Source organism: Pleuronectes platessa, chromosome 11 (assembly GCF_947347685.1).
Source record: "Pleuronectes platessa chromosome 11, fPlePla1.1, whole genome shotgun sequence".
NCBI classification, from domain to species: Eukaryota; Metazoa; Chordata; class Actinopteri; order Pleuronectiformes; family Pleuronectidae; genus Pleuronectes; species Pleuronectes platessa.
In genome coordinates this window covers 17,671,365-17,695,139 of record NC_070636.1, presented here as the reverse complement: position 1 = coordinate 17,695,139, position 23,775 = coordinate 17,671,365, and the positions used below count along the sequence as shown (strand labels likewise).

Genomic DNA, 23,775 nt, shown 5'->3' with positions numbered 1-23,775 from the left:
GAAGCGGACTGTGCACAGAGAGGAAGTCTTACCTATCCCTCATAGGAGGTTGGCGGTAGGCACTCAACACACGTTCTCATGTGTTACCACAGCACCATATTGCTAACACATCACAGACACACAAACGCACCGATGTGCTGCATTCTGGTGGTCTCACATGTCAGAGCGAGTCGAGGCAGGTTATTGAAATACTGCGACCTGCACCCTCAGGTCAGGAGGTTGATTCCAGTTTGAGTGAATGATTGTGACAAATTTTTCATGGACACCAACATTCCAATATTAACCCCATTTGTCTCAATTAGACACTGTCAGGTAAATAGAGTTTTCTGACAAACTGAATAAGGGCTAAGTATTGTTGACATGTAGTATTCTAACCTTCACAGCATTTTGCAACATTGACATACGTAAGTTGAAAACTACTGGATGATGTATGCCCTGGGTTTAAATAAGATGGAAAAATAAAAAAGCAGCTTTTGCAAAATACAAATAAAACACCCAAGACGGCATACTGTAGCTTCGTACATTAAATGATTTCATGTTTGGGTTTTAAAACGAGGGGAAAAATATCAGACATACTGACATGAGTTATAATCCAACTAAGCTCTGACGGCTAAATGGGATATTATATAACCAACTAATGTAAACATCATCAAAATATTGTTTTATTGTGAATAAGTTCAATGGTCAGAATATTGGTGTACATGGAAACAATACCTTTTTCCTTATCTAATTGATTAACCATTTGCCTACTAAGTACTTCAGATATTTACATCTAATTTTGTTGATTTGTACAAAATTGTTGCCGTTAAACATGTATCCTCTTAATGTGTTGAATTTGTGTTGCCGTTCCTCAGCCTTTCGCTACAACGACCTGGTCTCCCCCCACTTCCTGGACGTGATCGCCAATCTGTCCGGCTGCACAGCCCACCGCCGCTTCAACAACTGCTCCGACATTTGCTTCCACCAGAAGTACCGCAGCCATGACGGCACCTGCAACAACCTGCAGCACCCGATGTGGGGCGCCTCGCTCACCGCCTTTGAGCGTCTCCTGAAGTCCGTCTACGACAACGGCTTCAACCTGCCGAGGGGCGCCAATGAGCAGCCGCACAACGGATACAGGTTGCCGCTGCCGAGGCTCGTGTCCACCATAATGATCGGGACTGAGACCATCACTCCTGACGACCGCTACACTCACATGCTGATGCAGTGGGGTCAGTTCCTTGACCACGATTTGGACTCAACGGTGGCCGCCCTCAGCCAGTCAAGGTTCTCCGACGGTCAGCTCTGCGCTCAGGTCTGCACCAACGACCCACCGTGCTTCCCAATCCAGTTCCCTGCCAATGACGCGCGGCAGCTGCGTAGTGGCGCCCGCTGCATGTTCTTTGTCCGATCCAGCCCTGTGTGTGGCAGCGGGATGACATCTTTACTTATGAACAGTGTTTATCCGAGGGAGCAAATCAACCAGTTAACTTCTTACATCGACGCTTCAAACGTTTACGGCAGCTCACGGCACGAATCAGAGGAGGTCAGAGATCTGGCCAGTCAGAGGGGTCTGCTCCGACAAGGTATCATACAGAGAACAGGCAAGCCACTCCTACCGTTTGCCACTGGACCACCCACCGAGTGCATGAGGGACGAGAACGAGAGTCCGATTCCGTGTTTCATGGCGGGAGACCACCGGGCAAATGAGCAGCTTGGATTAACTGCCATGCACACTGTGTGGTTCAGGGAACACAACCGCATCGCCACAGAGCTACTGAGGCTGAATCCTCATTGGGACGGAGACACCATCTACCACGAGGCGCGGAAGATCGTAGGAGCCCAGATGCAGCACATCACCTACAGTCACTGGTTGCCAAAGGTAACGGCCACTAGCTGCAGTCGAATGTTCCATTGTTGTGCTGCTCTTTGTCTCTGATCATTTCTCAAGCTGATAATGAGATGAACTTTAACATTCCTTCTCCAATCCCCTAGATCCTGGGTGATGTGGGCATGAAGATGATGGACTCATACACCGGTTACGACCCAAACATCAACTCGGGCATCCTCAGCTCTTTCGCCACCGCTGCTTTCCGCTTCGGCCACACCCTGATCAACCCCATCCTCTACAGGTTAGATGAGGAATTCAAGCCAATCCCCCAAGGGCACATCTCTCTGCACCGCGCCTTCTTCTCCCCGTTCCGCATCGTCAACGAGGGTGGCATCGACCCGCTGATCCGTGGGCTGTTTGGCGTTGCCGGTAAAATGCGGGTTTCCACTCAGCTGCTGAATACAGAGCTGACGGAGAGGCTGTTCTCAATGGCCCACGCCGTGGCTCTGGACCTGGCTGCCATGAATATACAGAGAGGGAGGGATCACGGCATACCTCCGTACAACGATTTCAGGACCTTCTGTAACTTGACCTCAGTTCAAACGTTCGATGAATTGAAGAACGAGATTAAGAACGCAAATGTCAGAGAGAAACTACAGAGGTAACTATACACTAACGATTACAATTAATACTTTGAGAATTTTACATGATACCAGTTTGCAACAAATGGAACAAAGTAACTGGCCTACAGTCAACGTAGCATATTTACATATTGCCGTCTCCCTGACTTTTCTTTCCTGCCGCAGGCTGTACGGCAGTCCTCTGAACATCGACTTGTTCCCTGCCCTGATGGCTGAAGACCTGGTACCCGGCAGTCGACTGGGGCCTACCCTCATGTGTCTACTGGCAGCTCAGTTCAAACGCCTGCGAGATGGTGACAGGTAGAGTGAGATCACAGCACATCTCACCTCACCGTTCACGAACAAGTTTCCTGATGAAAGGAAAGACAGCCTCCAAATTTTCAAGCGAGTGTTTCTAATAAGACTCTTGGCCTTATTCAGAAGACATTATTTCGATTATAGTGTTTACATGAGTAGCTTGCCAGTACATGTTACCGAGCACAGTCTGTAAAAAACTCACATCATTAAGTCTGACATTGCTCTGCCAGTTTTAAAGACCAAACCTGACATAGTTTAATGTACAATAGTACTGTATTCCCTTTTTGATAGTTTTCTGTCTAATTTTGCAAAAACACCTTTTTACCTTCCGTCTTGTAACATTTGTCATCAAGCAGTCGGTAACTGACGTGTGTCGATGTCGCAAAATCCTGTGCTGCTCCAACAGGATGTTTTAATGTGATCCAGACCTGTACATGTCTATTGTCTAAACAATGCGTTTAAGATCAGAATACTCATACACATGTCTTAATTGGATTATTGCTTATGCTGAGTATGAACTTTTCTGTGTTAATTTAATCATTGCTATAAACATGGCAGTATATTATGTAGACTATTTGCTTAATTTGGTTAATATCGTAAGAATGGGGTCCATGTATACGTAGTCTCTTTTCCCTAAAGGAATCGTTTAAAATTGAAGTTATGTAACCTACTAAGAGGTTCTCCATCATGTCAAAAGAAGAGAGAGGTTGGAAGGTATTTTATCTCATGTCTCATCTCAGTCACTTCCCTTGCCTCTCTCTCCTTCAGGTTCTGGTATGAAAACCCAGGCACGTTCACTCCTGCCCAGTTGACCCAGTTGAAACAGACCTCGCTGACACGGGTGATGTGTGACAATGGCGACAACATCACTCGCATCCAGCGCGACGTCTTCAGGGTGGCAGAGCTGCCCCATGGCTATGGCAGCTGCGACGACATCCCTCAGATTGACCTGCGCATGTGGCAGGACTGCTGCGAAGGTAAGACAACTTTGCCCAAGGACACTTTGACATGCGTAATGGGGGAGCCGGGGATCAAACCACCAACCCTCTGGTTTGTGCATGACCCACTCTATCTTCTTCTCCTTTTGTCTTTACATTGGCTTGAGAAAGTATTTAGACCCTTCCTTATCTGCACATTAACGTTTTTGTAGATTTCATGTTAAATTGATAAAGATTTAACTTTTGCCGATCACCAAACACTCCATGAGGACTAAGTGAAAATATGCAAATTGAAGAAAAATGTTTGTTCAAACCTATTTAAATACATAATGTCCCATTATTAGTACCAGCTCTCAATATGAAGCAGTCTGATGCGTCAGTTCATAACCATTGTGATGATTCATTGACTCCAACTTGACTAAGACTGGATTTGAGGCAAAACATAATAGTGATTTTACATAAAGCTTCACTTTCAAAAAGTACTTTCATGGTAGTATAAATGTCTGCCGGATATTTGTCGTCCCTATCCAGTGTTTGTGTGATGTTTTCTTGGAACAGTTAAAAGCAGAATCTGTACCTTTCACGTTCGCATCTTTCATCAACTGGACTGATCTTTTAGGGCATATGCCTTTTCTTCGTGATGAAAGAACACATAGTTCCCCGGCAGCACAGGAAGATGCCCAGACGTCTCAGTCAGAGGCTTACGCTGGTCCAGTATCTGGTCTGTTTTGGGAAGTTAAAGCCATACAATACTCTCAGACTTATGTCTCCCCTTGATAACATCTTCCTCAAGGCAGCGGAGCTTCGCAATAATCACGGGTTATGTGCAACAATTTAGAACAGGCCCCTGTCAGAGGACCGTGGTTATTCTCTGACCTCAGTTTACATGACAGCACTCCTGTGTGTGTGGTCCATGTGCATAGGATATCTCAACTGCTCATAATGAAAAGTAGGTCTCACTGTAGAGAACAATGTCTTGGATCATCATCATCATCTAGCTTCACGAAAGGCAAAACTTCTATCTGTCAGATGTTGACTTTTATTAAATAGTGATTCACTGAACCGGTGCTATGTCGCTATTTAAGAGGTCTTTTAATTTAATTAAAGGCTCTAATTCAGGTCTATTGAAAGCATTGCCGCAACAAAAAAATATATTTTCATTTTGAAGACAAACTGCAAAAAAAGAAGTGATTCTACGAATGTTGTCATGACCAAGAACAGCCCCTGCTGCACTCATTAATGTCTTTATCAGGCCGATATGATGCAATATAAAGATTGATATTGTTAGTGCTGGTGGGCCAGCGAGCCAATAGTTGCCAACCACTGGTGCTGGTTATCCGAGGACATAGAAGATCACGTGTTAAACAGACAGTTCTCTCCCGTTGTCCCAACTCCACTGACTACAGAGTGCTGGTCAGATGTTTACTCAAATTTTCTAAATATTGAAAAGTAAGATCAAATGAATAGTATTCATAAAATGAATGGTTTGCGAGATTTGCCTTCCACATACAGACTGACCGGTATTTGTGAAATTAGTTGATGGATGAAGTTTAAAAGCAAAAGACATGTAATGTCACGTCATTGCGAATCACTTCTATGGTGAAACAGCAGACCTCCTCTTTCTGAACACTCATGATATAACTTATGTTGTGCTTTTCACAGACGGCTCCCGCTAATTGCTGGGGTAAGACACGTTATTTATACTTAAATTCTGGATGTTAAAACATTCCAACCATGGGAGCAGCTGACGTAGCGAAAAAGAAGCTGACTGGAGAGGCACCCCCTGCTGTTATAATAAACCGGCATGAGGGTTCATAGTGATTGTTTGCCTTGTATCACTTTCTTGAAGATACGATCAGCTGTGAAATGAGCAAATGTCTTAGATTACATGGAATAATCTCAGGTATTAGATAACATCTTTGGAACTGTGGGACGTTCAGTGATTGTTTTAATAGAGCATTGAGTTATCATAATGGTGAACTTTGTTGAATGAGCTTAGAGTCAGAAAATGTTCATTATTGCTCCACTATCTTTGAATCTTCAGTGACACGACTGCCCCCGCTGTAAAATAAACAGCCACTGCCTCGCTTCCTTTTTCCATTTGAACACAAATTAAGTCAACAAGTGCTTAGTAAAAAAAAAACATGTGCACTGTGCATTACAGTGCTGTGCCTTAAAGATCCTACCCACAGATTAGATTAACTCACCAATGTTACATGTGTCTACGAACACTTTAGGAGTCTTAGGGGTAAACAGCGTTGTAGCCAAAGTGACCCCTTCTTCAGACGTAAAATAAAAAAGGGTTAGGATTAGGGTTAGCCTAAACCTCCTCAGAAGCTTTTTCATGTACCTACGTACACACTGGAAAGGTGCACACCCTCTCGCTGCATGTTCCCATTGCTACGTCCGCTAGCATCGCTACTTCCGGTAGTGGACTTTTAGGCTTAAAACATGGTTTAAATTACCAGGTTACTGGTTCTGCTGGCGCGCACCATCGCACTATATCAGTTCTCCCGGTTGCGCACCTCCCAACTTTTTTAACGTGGTGCGCTCTGTGCATGACTTGCCAACACAGGTCTATACACCATAAAAGTAATAACGTAAAGATGTTGTGTTGACGTCAAAGTTGTCGTGTGCAATGACCAATTAAGCATCCATTGAACCATCCATCTGTTCCACATGGTTCAATGCTGCAATGTTGAGGGTGCGTGTAAGAGATCGCGTTTTTAGTATGATAATTCTGTAGAAGTAAAGATCCCCTCACATGGAAAACAAAGCTGTAAGTAAATGTTACCATCCATGTGAGAATACTTTCTACTTATTAAAGCCACATTGCATTCTCCCTGACTACATGATATAATGCTGTTGTCACTAATGTGATATAATGATAAATTTTCAAAATATTTAACTTGCGTGTCAGCAGACAAGAGTTCTACTGCATTGCAAATATATGAATTATTCTTTCATGTAAAAACTTGAGTGAAAATGTATTGTCCTCAGAGGAAAAATGTAAAAGGATTAAAAAACATTTTAATATGTAACATATGGCCCTTGATTATGCTGCTTTCATCCCAGATTCTGAGCCCGGCATTTGACCTTCCTTGACAAAATATTCGAGGGAAGAGCAAAACTAATAAACAGAGAATATGCTGCCAGAAAGAGGAGGGAGGGAGGAAAGGGGAGTTGTTCCACTTGTCCGTCTGTCAGTGAAGCTGTAGCCAGATTCACAGTTAAAGTGTCGGTGTGTGAACTATTCCTTTAAGACTTGCCTTTAGGGTTAGGGTCTGTATTAAGTTATTTCGATGATGCCCCCTGCCCTGGGCAGTTGTAAATGGGGAGCCAACAGGACTGCACTGGCCAACACGCGTCCGTCAATAGCTCTCTATCCCCATATCACATACCAGAGTAAGGATGATCAGTTGGTCAAGACCTTATGTCCTTGATAAGTTATGTTAGTGGGTAGTCCTGGAGAAGGTTGTAAACTCCTTACCTCTTGTTTTTGTATATTTATTTCAAGCTGAGGTGGATAGGATGAGGCATTATGGTAGAGTGGTTAGGACCAGTTTAGGCATTTAGTTGTGATGGTAAAGATTAGGGTTAGGGGCTATAGGGAAACCATTATGCCAATGAGTGTCCTCAAATAGATTGAAGTACAAGAGAGAGTGTGTGCGTGTGAGATCATGCTTGGCTCATGCGTATCTGTCAGCATGACACAGGAGCTCTTGTTGTTTTTAGATAGTCTTTGTCTTTTACAGACCACGGTCTAGTTAATCAAAGGGGCTCTGAGGCTGAGCAGCTGCCTGTAAACTTTTCCAGATAAAGATGCAGCCTTGCTAAGTGCAGGCCTGGTCCACTCATCTGTACCTCTTCAGGTTTATTATGAACTGTCTCTTGATGCTCAGCGTGCCTCAGATGTGTAGCGGGGCATGAGCAGGGTGCTATGTTTGTGTATGTGTCTTTAACCTTCTTTGATCTGGGTACAGCGTCTGCAGCGTGACACTGAGTCATGGTAATACAATAAGCCTCAGAGTCCTGGATCAGCACTTTGAAGCTGAAGGGAAGGGACTTCAGCAGACACAGTTTCCTGTTTTTACACCGTATTTCCTCCAATAGTGTCCGAGGCCGTTATTTACCTCAGCTGCAGAAGGAAACAGGCCTTTATTTATAGCAGCCTTATATTAGAGGCAGGCCTTAATTTCTAATTCCAAAGTATAATTGGTCTTTTTTTCGTAGGAAGTATCCCTTACCCTGTTAAAGTCACTGTATTCTTCTGTTAATGTCAACTCAGCACTTCCAGCAAACTTTTCAAAATAAAAGGTTCATTGAATATAAACCCTTTTTCCTAGTAGAGATTTTAATTGGATAATTTGCAGGCATGCACCAGGACATTTAGGTAGGAGGCAACATGAATCATGTTGTGTGAAATTTGCAGGAAGTTCCAATGATGTTGACAATGATAATCGGAAACTTTTAACTGTTTTCATTTGAGGAAATGCTGTACAAATACAGACCTATTAAGATTTAAATTATTTTCATTACACAGGTCTTTTATTGTGTGTGCTCAACAATCTCTGCAGTGTGGCTGCAGAGATTATATATATATATATATATGATCAATAAGAAGATTAATTTACCTTTCCTCTGTTATTGAATTACAGTGTTGTGTTATGTTTGACCCACCAGACTGCAGAACCAAGGGTCAGTTCAACGCCCTGTCCTACCACTTCAGGGGACGCAGATCAGCTGAGCACAGCTACAAAGAGGATGATCCTGCCAACAGCATCCCTGAGAACAGGTAATGCAGCGTAGCCATCAAACGTCAGGATCTGATGTTTAAAAAATCCACCAAGGGTTTGATGAACCCTACAACCACATTCAGGTGGTGATTTACTGTGAAGAGAAAATGACATATTTACTGCTCATTTGCTCTGTAAGTGGAAAGTAGATGCCACATCTTCAGAAAGACAATAGGCTCTCTTGTGATTTCTTTTAATGTTTTGTATTGCACATAGTCTTATAAATGCTATGATGAGTTCATAGTAAAAGAAATATCACCTAATCTTATATCTGTACCTGTATCTTTTCAGCTCCGCGGAGGGAACCACAGAAACTGTAGTAAACGTTACTCTGACCTCCAAAACAAGCACTGAACCTTCGACCAACGACTTCCAGGAGTTTGTCTCCGACATGCAGAAGACGATCACAAGTTTACGAAAGCAGGTGTGTGTCTGTATCAGCACCCACACACATGCATTTGACTATCTGTTGTGTTCTGGTAATCACACATGTCTTAAGACTTGTTTGTGCATGAGGTGACAAACCGCAGAATATGCATATGGAAAGCAAGAAGTTCCACAATGCACTGGGGCCGCTCTTGCAGCAAGTGTGGCCCGGGTGTAAGACGACTGTTGTTGGGCTCTGGGGGAGGTATGAGCTTCACTGGGTGCCATTTTAGTCAAATGAAGATTTAGACAGACATCGTCAATATGCCTTGTAGTGGAGGTAACTTTTTCACCTTTATAACACAGTTAAAGTTGCACATGCACACTGTCCTCATCTAAAACTGTCACCTCTGAAACATTTACCGGGGAGCATCCCTCAACTTCCCTTTAAGCTGAACCGCACCATGAGTCTCAACATGTCTCGCTCTCCCGTCTTGCCTTCCGGCTCATGCTGCATGCATGCCTGCTATGTCTGGGCTGTGGGCTAACTCACAGTCACAGAAACACAGCCCGCGCACACATCCTTCTTCCCTGAAGGATCCTGAGGCGCTCCCAGGGAAGATGGGAATATGTAGTCCCTCGAGTGAGTTCTGGGTTCTTTTGGTCACCAACCACAGCTTGTGATCATAGGTGAAGGCTGCAGAGCACAGATTGACCTGTAAATCGAAAGCTTTGACTTGAGACTTAAAGCCGAATTATAGTCCTGCTACTGCAACCGCGGAAGAGCAGTTGCATCGACGGACTCGTTTTGTTTTTGCTTCTCTAACGTGTTGCGCGTGTTGCAACGCAATTCACCGCCAGAACACTAGGCAGAGTAACGTTGTTTGTCGAAGACAAAACACACAAAGAAGAGACGTCTTCTTCTTCGTCGAATGTTTATTTAGATCGCCACTCCGGCTCCTCATAGCCTATTTCTGGCGGACAAATCGGCCAGTCAATGACGGGTTATACAAGTGGTCATACTTTCGGATCTCTTCTGCCAAGTGCTCATCTATTTGGTCCATATTTGTCTAAATCTTCCGTGATTTCCGCGTATTGTAGGGCATGAAACCGGAAACTAGACTCCGGACGGGACGTAGTAAGCAGACCAATCACAAGCCTTGCGGGCTGCGTGAGGATCGCGTCGCTTTGTTGTATAGTTAGAAAAATTGGCGGACGCACGCAAGCCGCCAGAGGGAACGAAAGGGGCGTGTTGGGTGTCTTGCGTGCATGCGTGCAACCCGACTATAATTCGGCCTTCAGCTCCTTCTTCACCACAACGGTCCAGGACAACGTCCAAATTACTGCTGACACTGCACCGACCCACCCTCTATCGTCCCCCCAGAGGGAAGACAACCATATTTCATAGTTCGGAGTGAGAGATGTAGCCACATCGAGTATCCTGCATCAATACAAGAGGAGGAATACAATATTAGATTAATAATAATGTTTTTTATGTATATAGCATTTTTAAAAACACAGTTACAAGGTGCTTTATAATAAAAAATAAATGAAAAAAAAGGCACACAACAGCAAACAAGCAATAAACATTATAGACTTATTCAAATAGATGTATGAATAAGTATCTGACAATGTTAAACCAAAGGCGATCTTGAGTTGTTTGTACACACCTTCTTCAAGGTGGGAATGTTCTTGGGTCTTGTTAAAGGCAACACGTCAGGATCTCTGTATAAAAGGAGCCAGAGAGTTGAGGCGGTGTCGACATCACAGCCAGAAACAAGTCGTTTCTCTGTTCCTCCGAGTTCATGTTTTGTGTCCTTGTACCTTTTACAGATTAAAAGACTCGAAACCCGTCTGAGCAAGACTGACTGCACTGATAGTGAGGGACGTGAGCGGACAGATGCAGAGCGGTGGAAAAAGGACTCCTGCACCACATGTGAATGCCGGGTACGTTCAACATGTAGCCTCAATATGCAGTGCAAATGGCACACGGAACACACACATGCCCAATACTTAATCCTCTCATATTTCACTCCGAGAAGCTGTTCTGTTTGAGTATTTCCATGTTTCTCATCGTGGACGGCCCATCAGCACTGCCTCTGTGGGAGCAGGCTGCCCAGTTTAAATGCCCCAGCTTCTCTGTCTGGCAGCTCTTGGAGGTGTTTCACCTCTTCCAGCAGCTCTTGGCAGCCCCCTCCTCCTGGCACCCGTGTCTCCCCACGGTGTGTTTGTGTGCACCGGCCACTTTTCTGCCTTTCATTCTTTATCTCCTGACGCTTCCCCTGTGCCAACCGCTGGCACAGGCTCCAGCAGCCCCCGTGCCAAACCTGGCTGCCTCAGATCTCCCTCCCCCACAGCCTTTGTTGCCATCTTGCCTACTCACTTTATTTCGCTCACCACATCTGATAACACACCTGTCGGTTTGTGTTTCTCTCTCTCTCCCCCCCTCTCTCTCACCCCCCTCGGTATCCCCAAAACTTTCTCCCATCCTTCCACGTATCCTTGTAATTGGAAGGGTTTGGTAATTATTGAATGTTGCACAATGAGGTGCCTTGTATTGGGAAGAAAAGTTTGATTGAACCTTTCATGTGGCGTCATGCTCCGATACAAAGCCCCTGATTGTTTAGGTTCAGCCGTTGTCCAGCACCTCAGCAGAGACGCGTCGTGAGCGACTCAATTCAGCTACGGCTCTGTTGCAAAACGAAAGTACGAGAATCTGCAAACCAATAACTCATAACACTCATAATGAAGTCATTCATTATTACATTCTTTTTATCTCGGAGGTAACAGGACTAGAAAAAAGTAGAGCCCAATAATATATCGGTCGTCCCTGGCCCTTTGCTGCATTTCTCCCCCGCTCCCTGTCATACTTTTCACTCTGACCCATTCAAGACACCTTCAGTTCCACTTTTGCTGTTCTTGTCTTTCTTTTCTTTGCTGTTTCTGATTTCATCGCTGCAGCTGTCCACCATCATGAACCTTTCATCCAGTTTAATCTCAAACCCCGTTTCCACTGTTGAAAAAAACCACTAGCACCCACTCACATCTGGCTTTCATCTGCAATGCGAATGGACATAATCTGCATTCACTCTCGGGTCGAAAATCTGTGCCATGGACACAGGTTTTAATAAGGTCTGCTTAGATTGGCAGTGTTCAAATTGAGACAGCCAGGTGAACCTGCTCATCTTGCGAGACAGTGAACATGACGTACCTCTTTTTTTGTGCTAGATTTCCAACAGCAGGTCAGTTCTGCTTCAGGGGTCATGAATGTTTCATCCACTCTAATCGAATATGGTAATTGACCTGTCGCCCCTTCTCCTCCAGGATGCCCAGGTAACCTGCTTCGTGGAGTCTTGTCCACCAGTCGAGTGCAAACGGCCCGTCAAGTTAAAAGGCACCTGCTGCCCATTTTGCCACGATCACGCAGACGTTGGGAAGCAACAAGAAGCGGACTTCAACGACAACTAACACTCAGGACCCCTCCCCCCAGCCCCCCCACCCCCCCACCCTGACAAACACACTCCAGTGTCTGAGCGTCACACACTCCCACGCAGCCGACAGAGAGAGGATGAGACTCTTGAAGGTGTGCTACTCCTCAGCCACTAACAGCCTCGATAGACCCAAAAGCCTCAGTTCATGTTTTTCATTTGACTTCATATCCTTTTTTCTTTTATCAGTGGAGGGGTTGATTTTTTTTTTTTTCCCCCATTTGGCTCTCTGCCCCCTCCAGGACCGGCAGCCGGAGGCTCAGTTTGAAATCCTCTGGCGACAAACCAGCGATCACTAAATGGATGTATCTCTGAACCGATGGGTGGATGGATGAATGGGTGGATGGATGAATGGGTGGATTGTAAACAAGACGGACAAATCTCTCCTGCTCGCTCGGAGTCCGACGAGGCTCTCCTGTGACCAACACTCGGTGACGGAGCGCAGGGCCGGTTGCCGTCGAGGAGCAGGAAAGGGAAGTAGTTTGAAGGCGGCGACAATTATGTTCTATCACAAAAAATATTCTCAGGTTAGAGATGCCGAAAACTGGTGCTATTTTCCCCCATTATAGTTTTTTAATAATGATTTAATCACTAAATTCAAACCTTCAAAGTATTGTCTTTTGTATGCAAATCAACTTTTATATACTCAGTATACGCCTTTTAATGATAAGTCACGATTGAGAGGATTGTTTTTACTCAACCTAAAAGACTTTTTATGAATAGAGTTTCTTCATCTTTTAATCCACGGTGCTTTGATATATGTTATGAAAATGTTTTTAATTTTTTTCTCTCCCCTTTTTTGTATAAAAATTGCGTATATGAAGATAATGTGAAGCCCTGCAAAAATGTTTTTAATGCAAAAGAAAAAAGAAAAAATGTCTACTGATTACTGCTCCTCTATCCATGGACACCTTGCTATTGTCTTTGCTGGCCTGTCCTGAACTTGAGCGAGGAGGAGCCGGGCGGCGCCCCCCCCCCGTCGCAGGACACTCGACCCAGCTCTTGCACTGTTGTGCTCCTTTCCAAGTTTCATTTTGCTTTCAGAAAGCAGTGAGAAGAATATCCAATTTTTTTTTTTTACCACTGTCATGTTGTGACCTTTGTCCCAGTATTTCTGCGTCGTTCTTTAAGCCAAATGTATGATTTAGTAACTTCTAAAATGACATATCTATGAAACTTTTTGTATGAATGTTGTAACGAGGTCAGGATTCTAGCCTTTGGTACTGCAGACTCTACCACAGCAGTATTCTCCCACTGACCTGCTCATATCTGTTGTTTTTTATTCATGTTTATTCATTGTAAGTCCACAGAGCCCACACACACACACACACACACACACACACACAACTGAAGGACTGCTGCCATGACTGTTCTTCTCTTCAGCTCTAGCCCCAGTTTACACAAGGACACGCTAGCATGCCTTCTCGGTCGAGCGTCAACTCTGTCTCCCCCTTTCCTCGCTTTTGTTACTCATGTGCATTTCCGCCTGTGAGAAACGGCGTCAGTGTTGATGTAGTTCAGGAATTCTTTGTCCTGCTCTTGTTTCTTTGCATGTTGAAGATTTTTCATTCCGGGGTGACGTCACTCAGCCGAGCAGAAGCGCCTCTCCGACCATCATTCCGCTGTAATGGAAGCCATATGAGAGGGGAGGCGAGGGTAGAGCTGGGGGATAGCTGCCGATCATCGGGATATAAGCCCATTTCAGACATGACCTCCAGAGGATGGCCGTAGAATAGAGTCTGGACTTTCTCGGGAGGTTGCCTTTCACATGTGAATAACGCAGCAGGAGGTTCTCCACCCAGACGCAACCACAGCAACCGACACGTCTGGAGTGTTGAGGCGTGGGGTGGTGCAGCAGGCAGAGAGGATGCTACGTGTTAATTCTGCTGAAGAGATCACGTGTTTACATCACATCCACATCTCTCTTGACATCGTGGTGGTCGTCTACGTGCATGGCACCGCTTTTTCATCCTGAGATTTTTGTTTTGTTTGTTTGGGTTCCTTTTTTCAGTAGTGCATCTGCATGTTAGAATGGTCATCAACCCCCACCACTGGCTCGTGGGGAATCTAGCGGAGGATCTCCTGCTGTGTTCTCACATTGGGGTCCTCCAGACTTTCTGCAGACTTATTTTATGGAGCCAGCCGGAGAAAGTCCACAGTCCAGAGGCTCTCAGTCAGACAGTTACATTCACACCATCAGTAGGATCTCCATAGTGTAAAAGCAGCCACAGTGTCAATCAAAAGAAGATTTCACCTTGTCGCTGTTGTGAGACAGATGTTTTCCACCGACTCCTGTCAACTGGTTCCTCACACGTACTGTACATGAACACAGACGGCGCTCACTGTACCCCATGCACTGGCTCCCACGTGCAACACGTCACGTTTCTTGTTGTTACTCTGTTTTGCTTCGCTCCTAATTGTGAGGAAGCAGCTGCAGTGTTTCCTTTCCATTGTTTTCTTTATGTGGTAACGTCCTGGGCGAGCATCTGTCACTAAAACAGAAATAATACCCTCTGGAATGTTCCATTCAGGATTCCAGGTGGATTATGGGGCTTGCAGTCGCACTGGTATATTATCTGGTATCATATCCCATGTTTGAATATACTGGATAGGTTTGTACATCAAACTGTGTGTTTACAGTTGTGTCTCTTACTCTCTCACCGTGGCTTGTCCAACAACTCCAGTATTTTATGTTTTACTGAATCTAGTAATTTCATACCATTTGATAAACCCTATGAATGAATGTGTGTGTGTGTCTTTCTGTCTCCGTAACCGGCTAAATGCGTTTTTGGCCCAAGCTTTGGCTGCCAAAGCACTGTGAGCTCTCTTGAGCTTCATTCTTCTGTTGTATTAGTTCGTTTTCTTTGTTTTCTGTTTTCATCATGGTTCCCTCTCTCTTTTTCATTTCCCCTCAAACTCCCCAAGTGTCAATGGAATGCACTGCTCTGCAAGACTGAACATGCTTTAGCCACGCTGTCCCTCAACCAGTGGTCAATGTGGATATAGTAGTACGTGTCATTACATTTGTATTGTATTTGTACGTTTGCCAAAGAATGGTTTGCACTGTAATGTATGCCTCTCAACAGTAATAATAAATAAATAAGCCACATTTGAATTACAGTCCTACATTTTGGTGCTTTTTCTTTTTTCAGGTGCCCTGCACTGACTTACAGATGAGATGAATTTGAAAGATGTTACCCGTGTTTGCTGTGATCACGTCCTACGAAGATCTCTTCTTATTAAATTGGTCGTCTCCCCTTTAGTGTTCTGTTCAATAACAAGGACAATAACACTTGTAGCAGCTGCCTTTGATATTGGATTTGAGGCCTTTTTACCATGGTAGCTCAGGACTGAAATATCTCCGTAGTTATCTCCAAAGTTTTGCATAGACATTCATGTTCCCCGGAGAGCAAACACTACAAGCTTTGGTGATCTACTGACTTTGTACAGCAACCTTCAGAATAGAAAGTCTCACTAACTCTTGGACTGCCATGTATTGTGGTAAGTTACAAACTTTCAGGATGACTACAAACAGCTTTCTTGATGACTGTAAACTTTACTTTATTGATCAGGTCCAATATTTTGGTTTATTCCCTTAAGAGTAATTGGTAAATGCTAGCATGCTACTTCCCTGAACTACTCGTTGTCAATGCTAAACGTACTGCACCTGTTGATCTTGAGGACGTTAGAATGTTGACGTTACCATTTCACTCTAAGCTCCATTATGACTTACTTAATTCACATAAACTGTGTCCAAACTCAGGGGGAAACATCCTTAAGAGGTTGCATTTGAGGACAGATTGTGTCACAGCACCATAACTCGGTCGTTCCATTTTAACCACGGTTGACAAAAGTGTCCTTCCATTCCCGTGCAATGAAAGATCTAACGGGTGGATCCCTCAGGAGCCAACCAGTCCCAGGATTCATCAACACGCTGGTGACGAAGCTAAAGAGTTAATCTTGTGAGTAACCAAACAGCAGTAAATGCTACAGCTCAAAGTAGCTGACGATGCAATGGGAAGAGCTTGGACCGAGTCCTCTGAAGGGTGCACTCCCTGAAGTGATGCTCAGCTATAGAGTAGGTACTTGCATGTACAGCTGCAACCATTGCATTATAACCTACACCTGGCACAAAGCAGCAGCAAGCTGACCCAACTGTCTTAGCATTTTGCACATGCACACATCTGGGGACCTTCGTTGGCACATGGGGCAGTGACCTTTTTTCACTGTTAACAAAACAGAATGTGGTAATGTCTTAAATGCAAAAAGGGCTTTGGTCCATGTGCTTAGATCATTACACCACCCCTGGTCTAGTTTTGCTTTGTATAATTTTCTGCAAGTTCTTGACCTTGGAAAGACAGCGCTGTCTCTGAAGGAAGTGTCGACAAACAAATAGCAGCTGTGAAATGTCTTGAGAGTGAGGTCTGCAATGTGAGTAATATTAGCCACAGGAGACGCCTGCCTCAGACTGTTATTCGCATGTACTGTCTGGTACACAAACCCACGACCTGCTCACTGCATGTAGACGTGTGTTTTGTGGGAAATTATCTCTCAGCTCTGAGAAATTGTCTTGTTTGATCTATATTCGCATATTAACATTGATCGGTCTGTCTTTGAGCGAACTTGACAAAGTTTGTTCCTGTTTATCTCAGCTTCCACCGTCATCTCCGGAGACATCTTCATCCTTTCTTTCCTCCACCCTCGTCCCTCCCTCGGTCATCTACGCCTCTCCCTGCAGGGCCGGCGCTGGCAGCTGGGGCCGTGGGTGGATTGAGCCTCTGGAAACCAAACTGGACCAGGAAATGAGGTTTCCAGTGGCTGCACAGATAAAAGAGTCTTCAACTTCTAGCCGGGCAGGAAAATACATTATCACCCTGACAACAAGAGAACTACCTTACACAGAGTAATAGGTCTATTCCTGGGGGATCCAGACATGAATACACAGGCACAAACATGCACACTCGTGCATTTCCTCTGGGTTGTTTCCATTTCTGCAGCAGAGTTTCCCTTTACGGACAGCCAAAGGTCCAGGCTGTTGTGTGAAAGAAATCTTCTCTGTTGACTTTGGAGGGATCTTACTATATTAGTGAGAATGTGCTGTAGATGTGTAAAGCTAGATGCAGGCTGACAATATAAATCAAGAAACTATCTGCCTATAAAATCTGCAGTTTAACTGAGACTAAAGCATATATCCTATAGATCTGTATCTGAGTTGTAGAGTGGTATCCTCCAAACAGAAGGTTGCTGGTTCGATCTCAATCTTTCCCATCTATATCACGAAATATCCTAGGGAAAGATACTGAACCCAGGAATGCAATGTAATGATAATAATTTAATATCTTAATCTAGTTCATCTCAGATCATGAATCAGTCTATAAGAGAGAGAGACAGATGAGTGGGGCTTTTTTCAGGGCTTTGGACAGGATACTCGCCTGCAGCTGCATACGCCTTGCTCCTCAGCAAGCCTCTCACTTCCCACTCATCACATACTGGAATTTCATTTAGGCAATTGGCTCTCTGCATTGCACCTCTCACTTGCCAAGGTGGGGAATTCTTTCCCCTCTCTAATGGAATGTCATTCTCATTTCCAGAGCAAGGCGGATGAAAGGGAGAAAAGTGGCGCCCCGCTGAGGCAAAATAGCTTTTGCATCCCGGGGCTCAAAGGACTGGAGCGATGGCTTATCACCCCCAGTGGGTGGGACATGTCATGAGATTGCTTCCTGCAAGTGTTTTTGGCTCAGACAAACAAGCCCACTCAGTTTATAGTGCAGTTGTTTGCACAGGGAGTTACAATGTGTAAAACAGCTTGGAAAGGTGACCTGCTTGGATCATTAAGTATGTTAATGGCAATTAATTTAATTAATATTTTTTTAGCATTATATCCCAAATAAAAACTTTGCCCAAAGTTTGTCTGGGCTGAATGCTTATTTGAAAGATCCCAATAATTTTTTGGTTTAGTAAGAACAATTACATTTCCGATGTTAAAGCTGCACTTACCAAAACTTCTATATTAAGAATGGATCAAATAATTAAGAGTAATATACTGGGGTCAGTCATGGTTTCTAGCATACACTCACTACCAACTCTGAATTTGACTTTGTCCTCTAAGCCTCTCTTAGCGTATTGTTTTGGTTTTTCCTTAATCAATCAATTTCAAAAAGTAAATTCAATTTTCAAGCTGCCCTAACGGCTACATATAACGATTTTGCTAAGTTGTTTATTTTCACACTTTTAATGGTACATTTTTCATCATTTGCATCACATGTAGTGTTCATCCAGACAACATGGATTGTTGCAGGAAATGTGCATGAATGCAACACAACCAAACATGGAGGAGAATTAACGTTACACAGTACCTGGTAACTCTGAACAGGAACAGACTCCAGCCAAGACAAAACAAGCAGCTTTCGGCTACTTCTGTTACATGGATGTGACAAGTCATGTGAGACCACCACAAAACAGAACTTAGCAAATAATGCCACCCACTGGTCTCCATGGATCCCCTAACGTTCTGTAAATATTGTTTTAACCTCGTAGACACAATAGATATTAACTTGTTTGCAAATGATTAAAAACATTGTGCACACAGGAAAATAAATGGTTTCACATTCACAAAAAAAAAATGACGCGTCTTTAAGATGCACACAGTCAGCGAGATGGGGAGAACTCAGCTGATCAAGTTGTATTTTCACCTTTGAATGGCATATAATGAAATTGTTGCTGCTCTAGTTAAAAAAACACAAATTGCCTGTATAAGGACACAATATTTTGGTCACCTACATCCCTAGCCTGTACATTACCTTTATAACATCAACAATGCTAGCGATTGGCTGGTGAACACATTGTATTATTTAGCAGCTTAAGAGTTGGGTGTTTGTGGGGACAGCGGAATAGAGCTACAAGAAAAAGTGGCCATAAACTAACTACATTTAACGAAGTGGAAAATATATTGTTCATACTTAAGCCACTAGGTGGCACAGTGGCCCTTCAGGTATCACTAGATTGAAAGGCACACCAGAGAAAATATCAAACAAGGAAATGGAGAGTTGCCTTTCTCGTGGTTTTCATGACGTGTTAATATGCTAATAAAATCCCTCAAAGGGCTGTATGTGTGAACACCAGTGGATGAGACTCACAAAAAGAGAGAGTGTTGAGGTGAGGACAAGATAGGACGTAACGTATGAAGCCTGCTGCAGAGATCACATGTTTTTGGACACCTGTGTTGGCTCTTATCACTAAAAGCTCTCTTGACATCTTAGTCTGTTTCTTCTATGTGTTTGGCAGCACTTTTTCATCCTGAGATGTATATATATTTTTTTTTTTTTTTTGTTAGAAACTTTGTTAGAAACTTCAACACACCCACTAGCTCGCAATGAATCCCCCGGGACTTTCTGTGGACTGGCAAGAGAAACTGGAGTCTGAAGGATCCCACTCAGACATTTGCATTCACACATGCAGGCGCTTTAGAGAATGTATGAAAGCATCTTGTGTACACCAACCAACAAAGTTCTCTCCATTTTTGCAGATAACTTGATGTTTGTCTCCAGTTTCTAATAAGAATATGTTGAATTGCAGAATCAATTGAATTTAACATACTCAGGTCTGATAATATGGTAAAGTTTAAATGTTTTGGTTTAAGGTCAAGACTTTGGGATGTAAATGTGTTAGAGAAGTACGCTTTTGTTCTCTAGGGAAACTGGGACCCATTAATAGACTATTTTAACATTACTGAATGGCATGGGGCTGGGATGAAGGTTTTCAGTCATAAAGTTCACAAACATATTGTTTTCTGGAATATTAGAATGAAAGGAAACGTAATGAAAAACAGCTTGTATCTGGTATTTAGATGAAGTTATTGCTCCCTCAGGGGGTCCCTCTACTGGTGATACAAGATACAAGATACATTTATTGGTCCAGCACACATGCACAGACACACGACATGCTAATGGGCGGAAATTTGTCCTCTGCTTTTGACCCATCTGGTGAACACAGGAGGACACACAGAGCATTGGGCAGCCATGCACGGCACCCAGGGAGCAGGTGTTGGGGAGTAAGGTGCCCTGCTCAGGGGCAATTAGACAGTGAGGTAGGACTTTTGAACAGATCCAGGTGTTGTCCATCCAGGTATATTTTTGTTGTCACTCTGTGGAGTCGAACCAGAGACCATCCAGTCAGATTTTCTGCCCATAGTCCAATTTTTCTGCCACTAGTCCACCGCTCTTCCATAAAGGCTTCAGATGTCCTGTTTATAGTAACGAGCAGATAATGACAACATTAACATTTTTGGTAAACTGTCCCTTTAACTTATAACTCTTTCTATGTGACACACACATACCTACTCAACTACTAACAGAACTACAGTGTATACTCTTCTATGGTTTAGTCACAGTTACAGTGTGAATGTGAATGTGTGTGTGTGTGTGTGTGTGTGTGTGTGTGTGTGTATGTGCTTGTGTGCTTGTGTGTGTGTTTGTGTGCTTGTGTGTGTGTGTGTGTGTGTGTGTGTGTGTGTGTGTGTGTGTGTGTGTGTGTGTGTGTGTGTGTGTGTGTGTGTGTGAGAACAGTAACACTATGTGAAGCTGCTTGTACTGCTTGTTCTAAATGTCCTAGAGACGTTGTGCTCCTCTCTCCTCCTCACCCACTGATGTCATTCTCAGCTTGTGTTGTAACCCACTCTCAATGTTTAAGTTACACTAATTTGATTAAGGGCTGTAACACAACCACGAATGAGTGCAACACATGACCCCTCACTCCCTCCTATGAAAATACCATCTTCCTCTCCTGGGTCTGTTAGAACGTATCTGGTCCCTGACGCATGGACAGAACAGCTCAACACACCAGAGTTGCCAAGACATTTTCATTCTGCGTAGATATGATAACGTTGAATACGTGTGTGCGTTTGTTGGGCGTATAGAGTTGAGAAGAACACACAGATCCCGAAGTAATGGTTGTTGATAGAAAGCCAAGCTAATCTCGTGAGGACTGGGCTGAGCGCCTCACAGGCAGATGACTGACTGGATGAGTCTGTGCGTGACCGACTGACTTGCTGACTGATGGGCTCGCTGGTTGATTCGCCTGCATTCCTCCGCGCACACCAGCGGGGTACAGTCTGACCCAGCGTGATAATCCCCTCACTTCAAGGACCCCTAATCAGCTCTGGACCTGGAATGGGCCAGGTAGGAGGAGGGGAGCCAACCTGAAGGAATGTATGTTCACATGCACGCGCGCACATTCACACACACTGTGACGCCAGAAGGAGCCGTCTGTCTGCAGGGTGTCTATATCCTCCTCAGTGAAAGATATTCCGGATATGATAAATGAACTTGTCAGGTGTTTTTTTGCCTGAGGTTGGGAATTTTTGGGGGATGAGTCGTGAATAAAGTGCTTCAGATTACCCAAACCACCAAAGAAGACTTGATGCTTTGGTTTCCAGGATAAAATCAAAACATGTACACAAAGGTTTTCATCAGGGGGAATTCCCCCTGAGGAAGGATGGGCCAAAACTCCCGCTGCGAGTCAAACACTATCACCAGTGTGGGCTGATATCAGGAACTAAGCAAAGATGAAGTACTGTGAAATGGAAGATATGCATAAAGATCTCTCAGAGCTGCCGTGTGCTCCTGTTGTGTCTCAGAAAGCTGCTGACTCTGGATCAAACTCCCAACCGCCTCCTAAACCTGTACCTGGACCAATAGAGGTGGATCCGGTCTGAATTGGTAACACTAAAATAAAGTACAGATGCCATTGAGGAATTTACGCTGCATAAGTAAACGTAAAGAGTTAAATTCCAAGGCCTGAGAGTGAAACTAAGGTAAAACACAAACATCTGGCAAACGGTGGTCACAGCTAATTCGCAGATAGGTACAGTCACGGCTGCACACAAAGACAGTAACAAATACACGTTGAGCAGGGATCGTAGCTCGGGGCTAAATTACCAAGCATGTAGGTCTCTCAAAATAAACCATGGTGCTGCAATTGATCCTTTCAACAGTGATGACTCTTGGGAGAATGAATCATAAGCTGATTGTGGTATAAGTCGCTGAGGAGTGACTTCATTATCAAATACCAGATGTTGGCTCAACACACTCACGGGTGGTTTTGAAAACAAATAAAAAAAAACAGCATGAAAGGCTCCAGGGATCCACTTTGAGTAAATTAATCCTCAAAGGACGACCACTCTTGAGTCACTGCGGCGCCAAATATGGCACCCATCACTTTAGCGTGTCCATAACGTGTGAAACTGGGAGAGGGGTATTTGGAGTGAGCCGGGGGCTAAACGCTCTGTAAATCATCACAGTAAAATGGTCTTTTACAAGGTGTCCACTTCTCCTGAAGATAAATAGACAGCAGTATATTACCTGATCCCATTCTGACAGGAGGAGAGTGGTTGAGATAAGCGGCCCCTCTGTTGAGTCCACGGTGCAAAGCGTTCACATCTTTCCCATCGAGCAACAAAATGACCTTGAGTACATTAACCTTTGCCCCAAATCAATGTTTATAGAATGCAGGTAGAATGGGTTGGACAATATTTCTATTTTAACGTTGGATTAAATCACTAATGCTAAAGATGCTGCTTGTCCCCCAACACTACAGTTGTCCCCAGCTCTACAGAACACCAGTCAGTGTATTTCAGATCAGAGTTTCTGCTTTTAAAGCCCATACTTTATTATTAGCATTATTGGTCAAATTCCCTTTTATTCTTTTAGCTCTGTTTTTGGTCTCCAGCTATCCGTGAGGGGAAAAAAATCTGTCTTCAGCTGTTAAAGGTTTCAATAACTTTGACTGACCTCTGGGATTGCTAGAGACCAAAAATAGGGCTAAAAAGACAGGCGATTTGACTCCCTCCTGACAAGCCAGAGACTTTCTCACGCCCTTTTCCCAGCGACGCTCAAGAAATGATAGAAATTGTAGATGCAATGGCTGGTAGGCTATAGTTTCCAGAGACACTAGCCTACTGCAGCCACAAGAGGGCGGCATAATGCAAACTGGCAATATCAGCTTATCAGGAAGAGATATCTCCTCCACAGCATCATTCTCTTGAATGTCCTGATCCCAGACCACTGATGAACACTGTAAGGTGATGATTTCAGTTGTGTTGACACCTTGGTCTGCTTCCCTCAAGTGGCCAAAACATACAACTACAAGCGAAACGCAAAAAGAACAATTGATGCAGCTTAAATCGTTTCTATACAAACCCTTAAAGTAGACACATTAATCACTTTTAAAAATCTGGATTTTAGAACACATACAAGACCACGAGTCTGCACCTTTCCACTCGTCAAACACATGTGTCACTAGCAGCAGTACAAATGGCTGCATTCAACACGTGTTGGATCCTCTCCTCCCACAACGGAGGCCCCTGATCAGACCAGTTATCTTGTGGCCAGATGTATCCAGAGTTTAACTCTCCTGGAGCCAGCCAAGTTTAACTGCAGCTCA

The 23,775-nt window shown here is 44.0% G+C and overlaps 1 protein-coding gene across 1 annotated transcript in view; it reads left to right on the top strand.

Annotated features, from left to right (window-relative positions):
* LOC128451364 (peroxidasin) overlaps window positions 1-15,456 on the top strand; it is a 57,694-nt gene extending 42,238 nt beyond the window's left edge. Inside the window, exons 16-23 of the mRNA XM_053435162.1 lie at window positions 855-1,861; window positions 1,975-2,471; window positions 2,617-2,751; window positions 3,517-3,725; window positions 8,370-8,481; window positions 8,774-8,906; window positions 10,682-10,795; window positions 12,173-15,456. Of these exons, the coding sequence (XP_053291137.1) occupies window positions 855-1,861; window positions 1,975-2,471; window positions 2,617-2,751; window positions 3,517-3,725; window positions 8,370-8,481; window positions 8,774-8,906; window positions 10,682-10,795; window positions 12,173-12,316 (2,351 nt within the window). The 3' untranslated portion in view covers window positions 12,317-15,456. The remainder of the gene's footprint in view (window positions 1-854; window positions 1,862-1,974; window positions 2,472-2,616; window positions 2,752-3,516; window positions 3,726-8,369; window positions 8,482-8,773; window positions 8,907-10,681; window positions 10,796-12,172) is intronic.
* The last annotated feature ends 8,319 nt before the right edge of the window (window positions 15,457-23,775 follow it).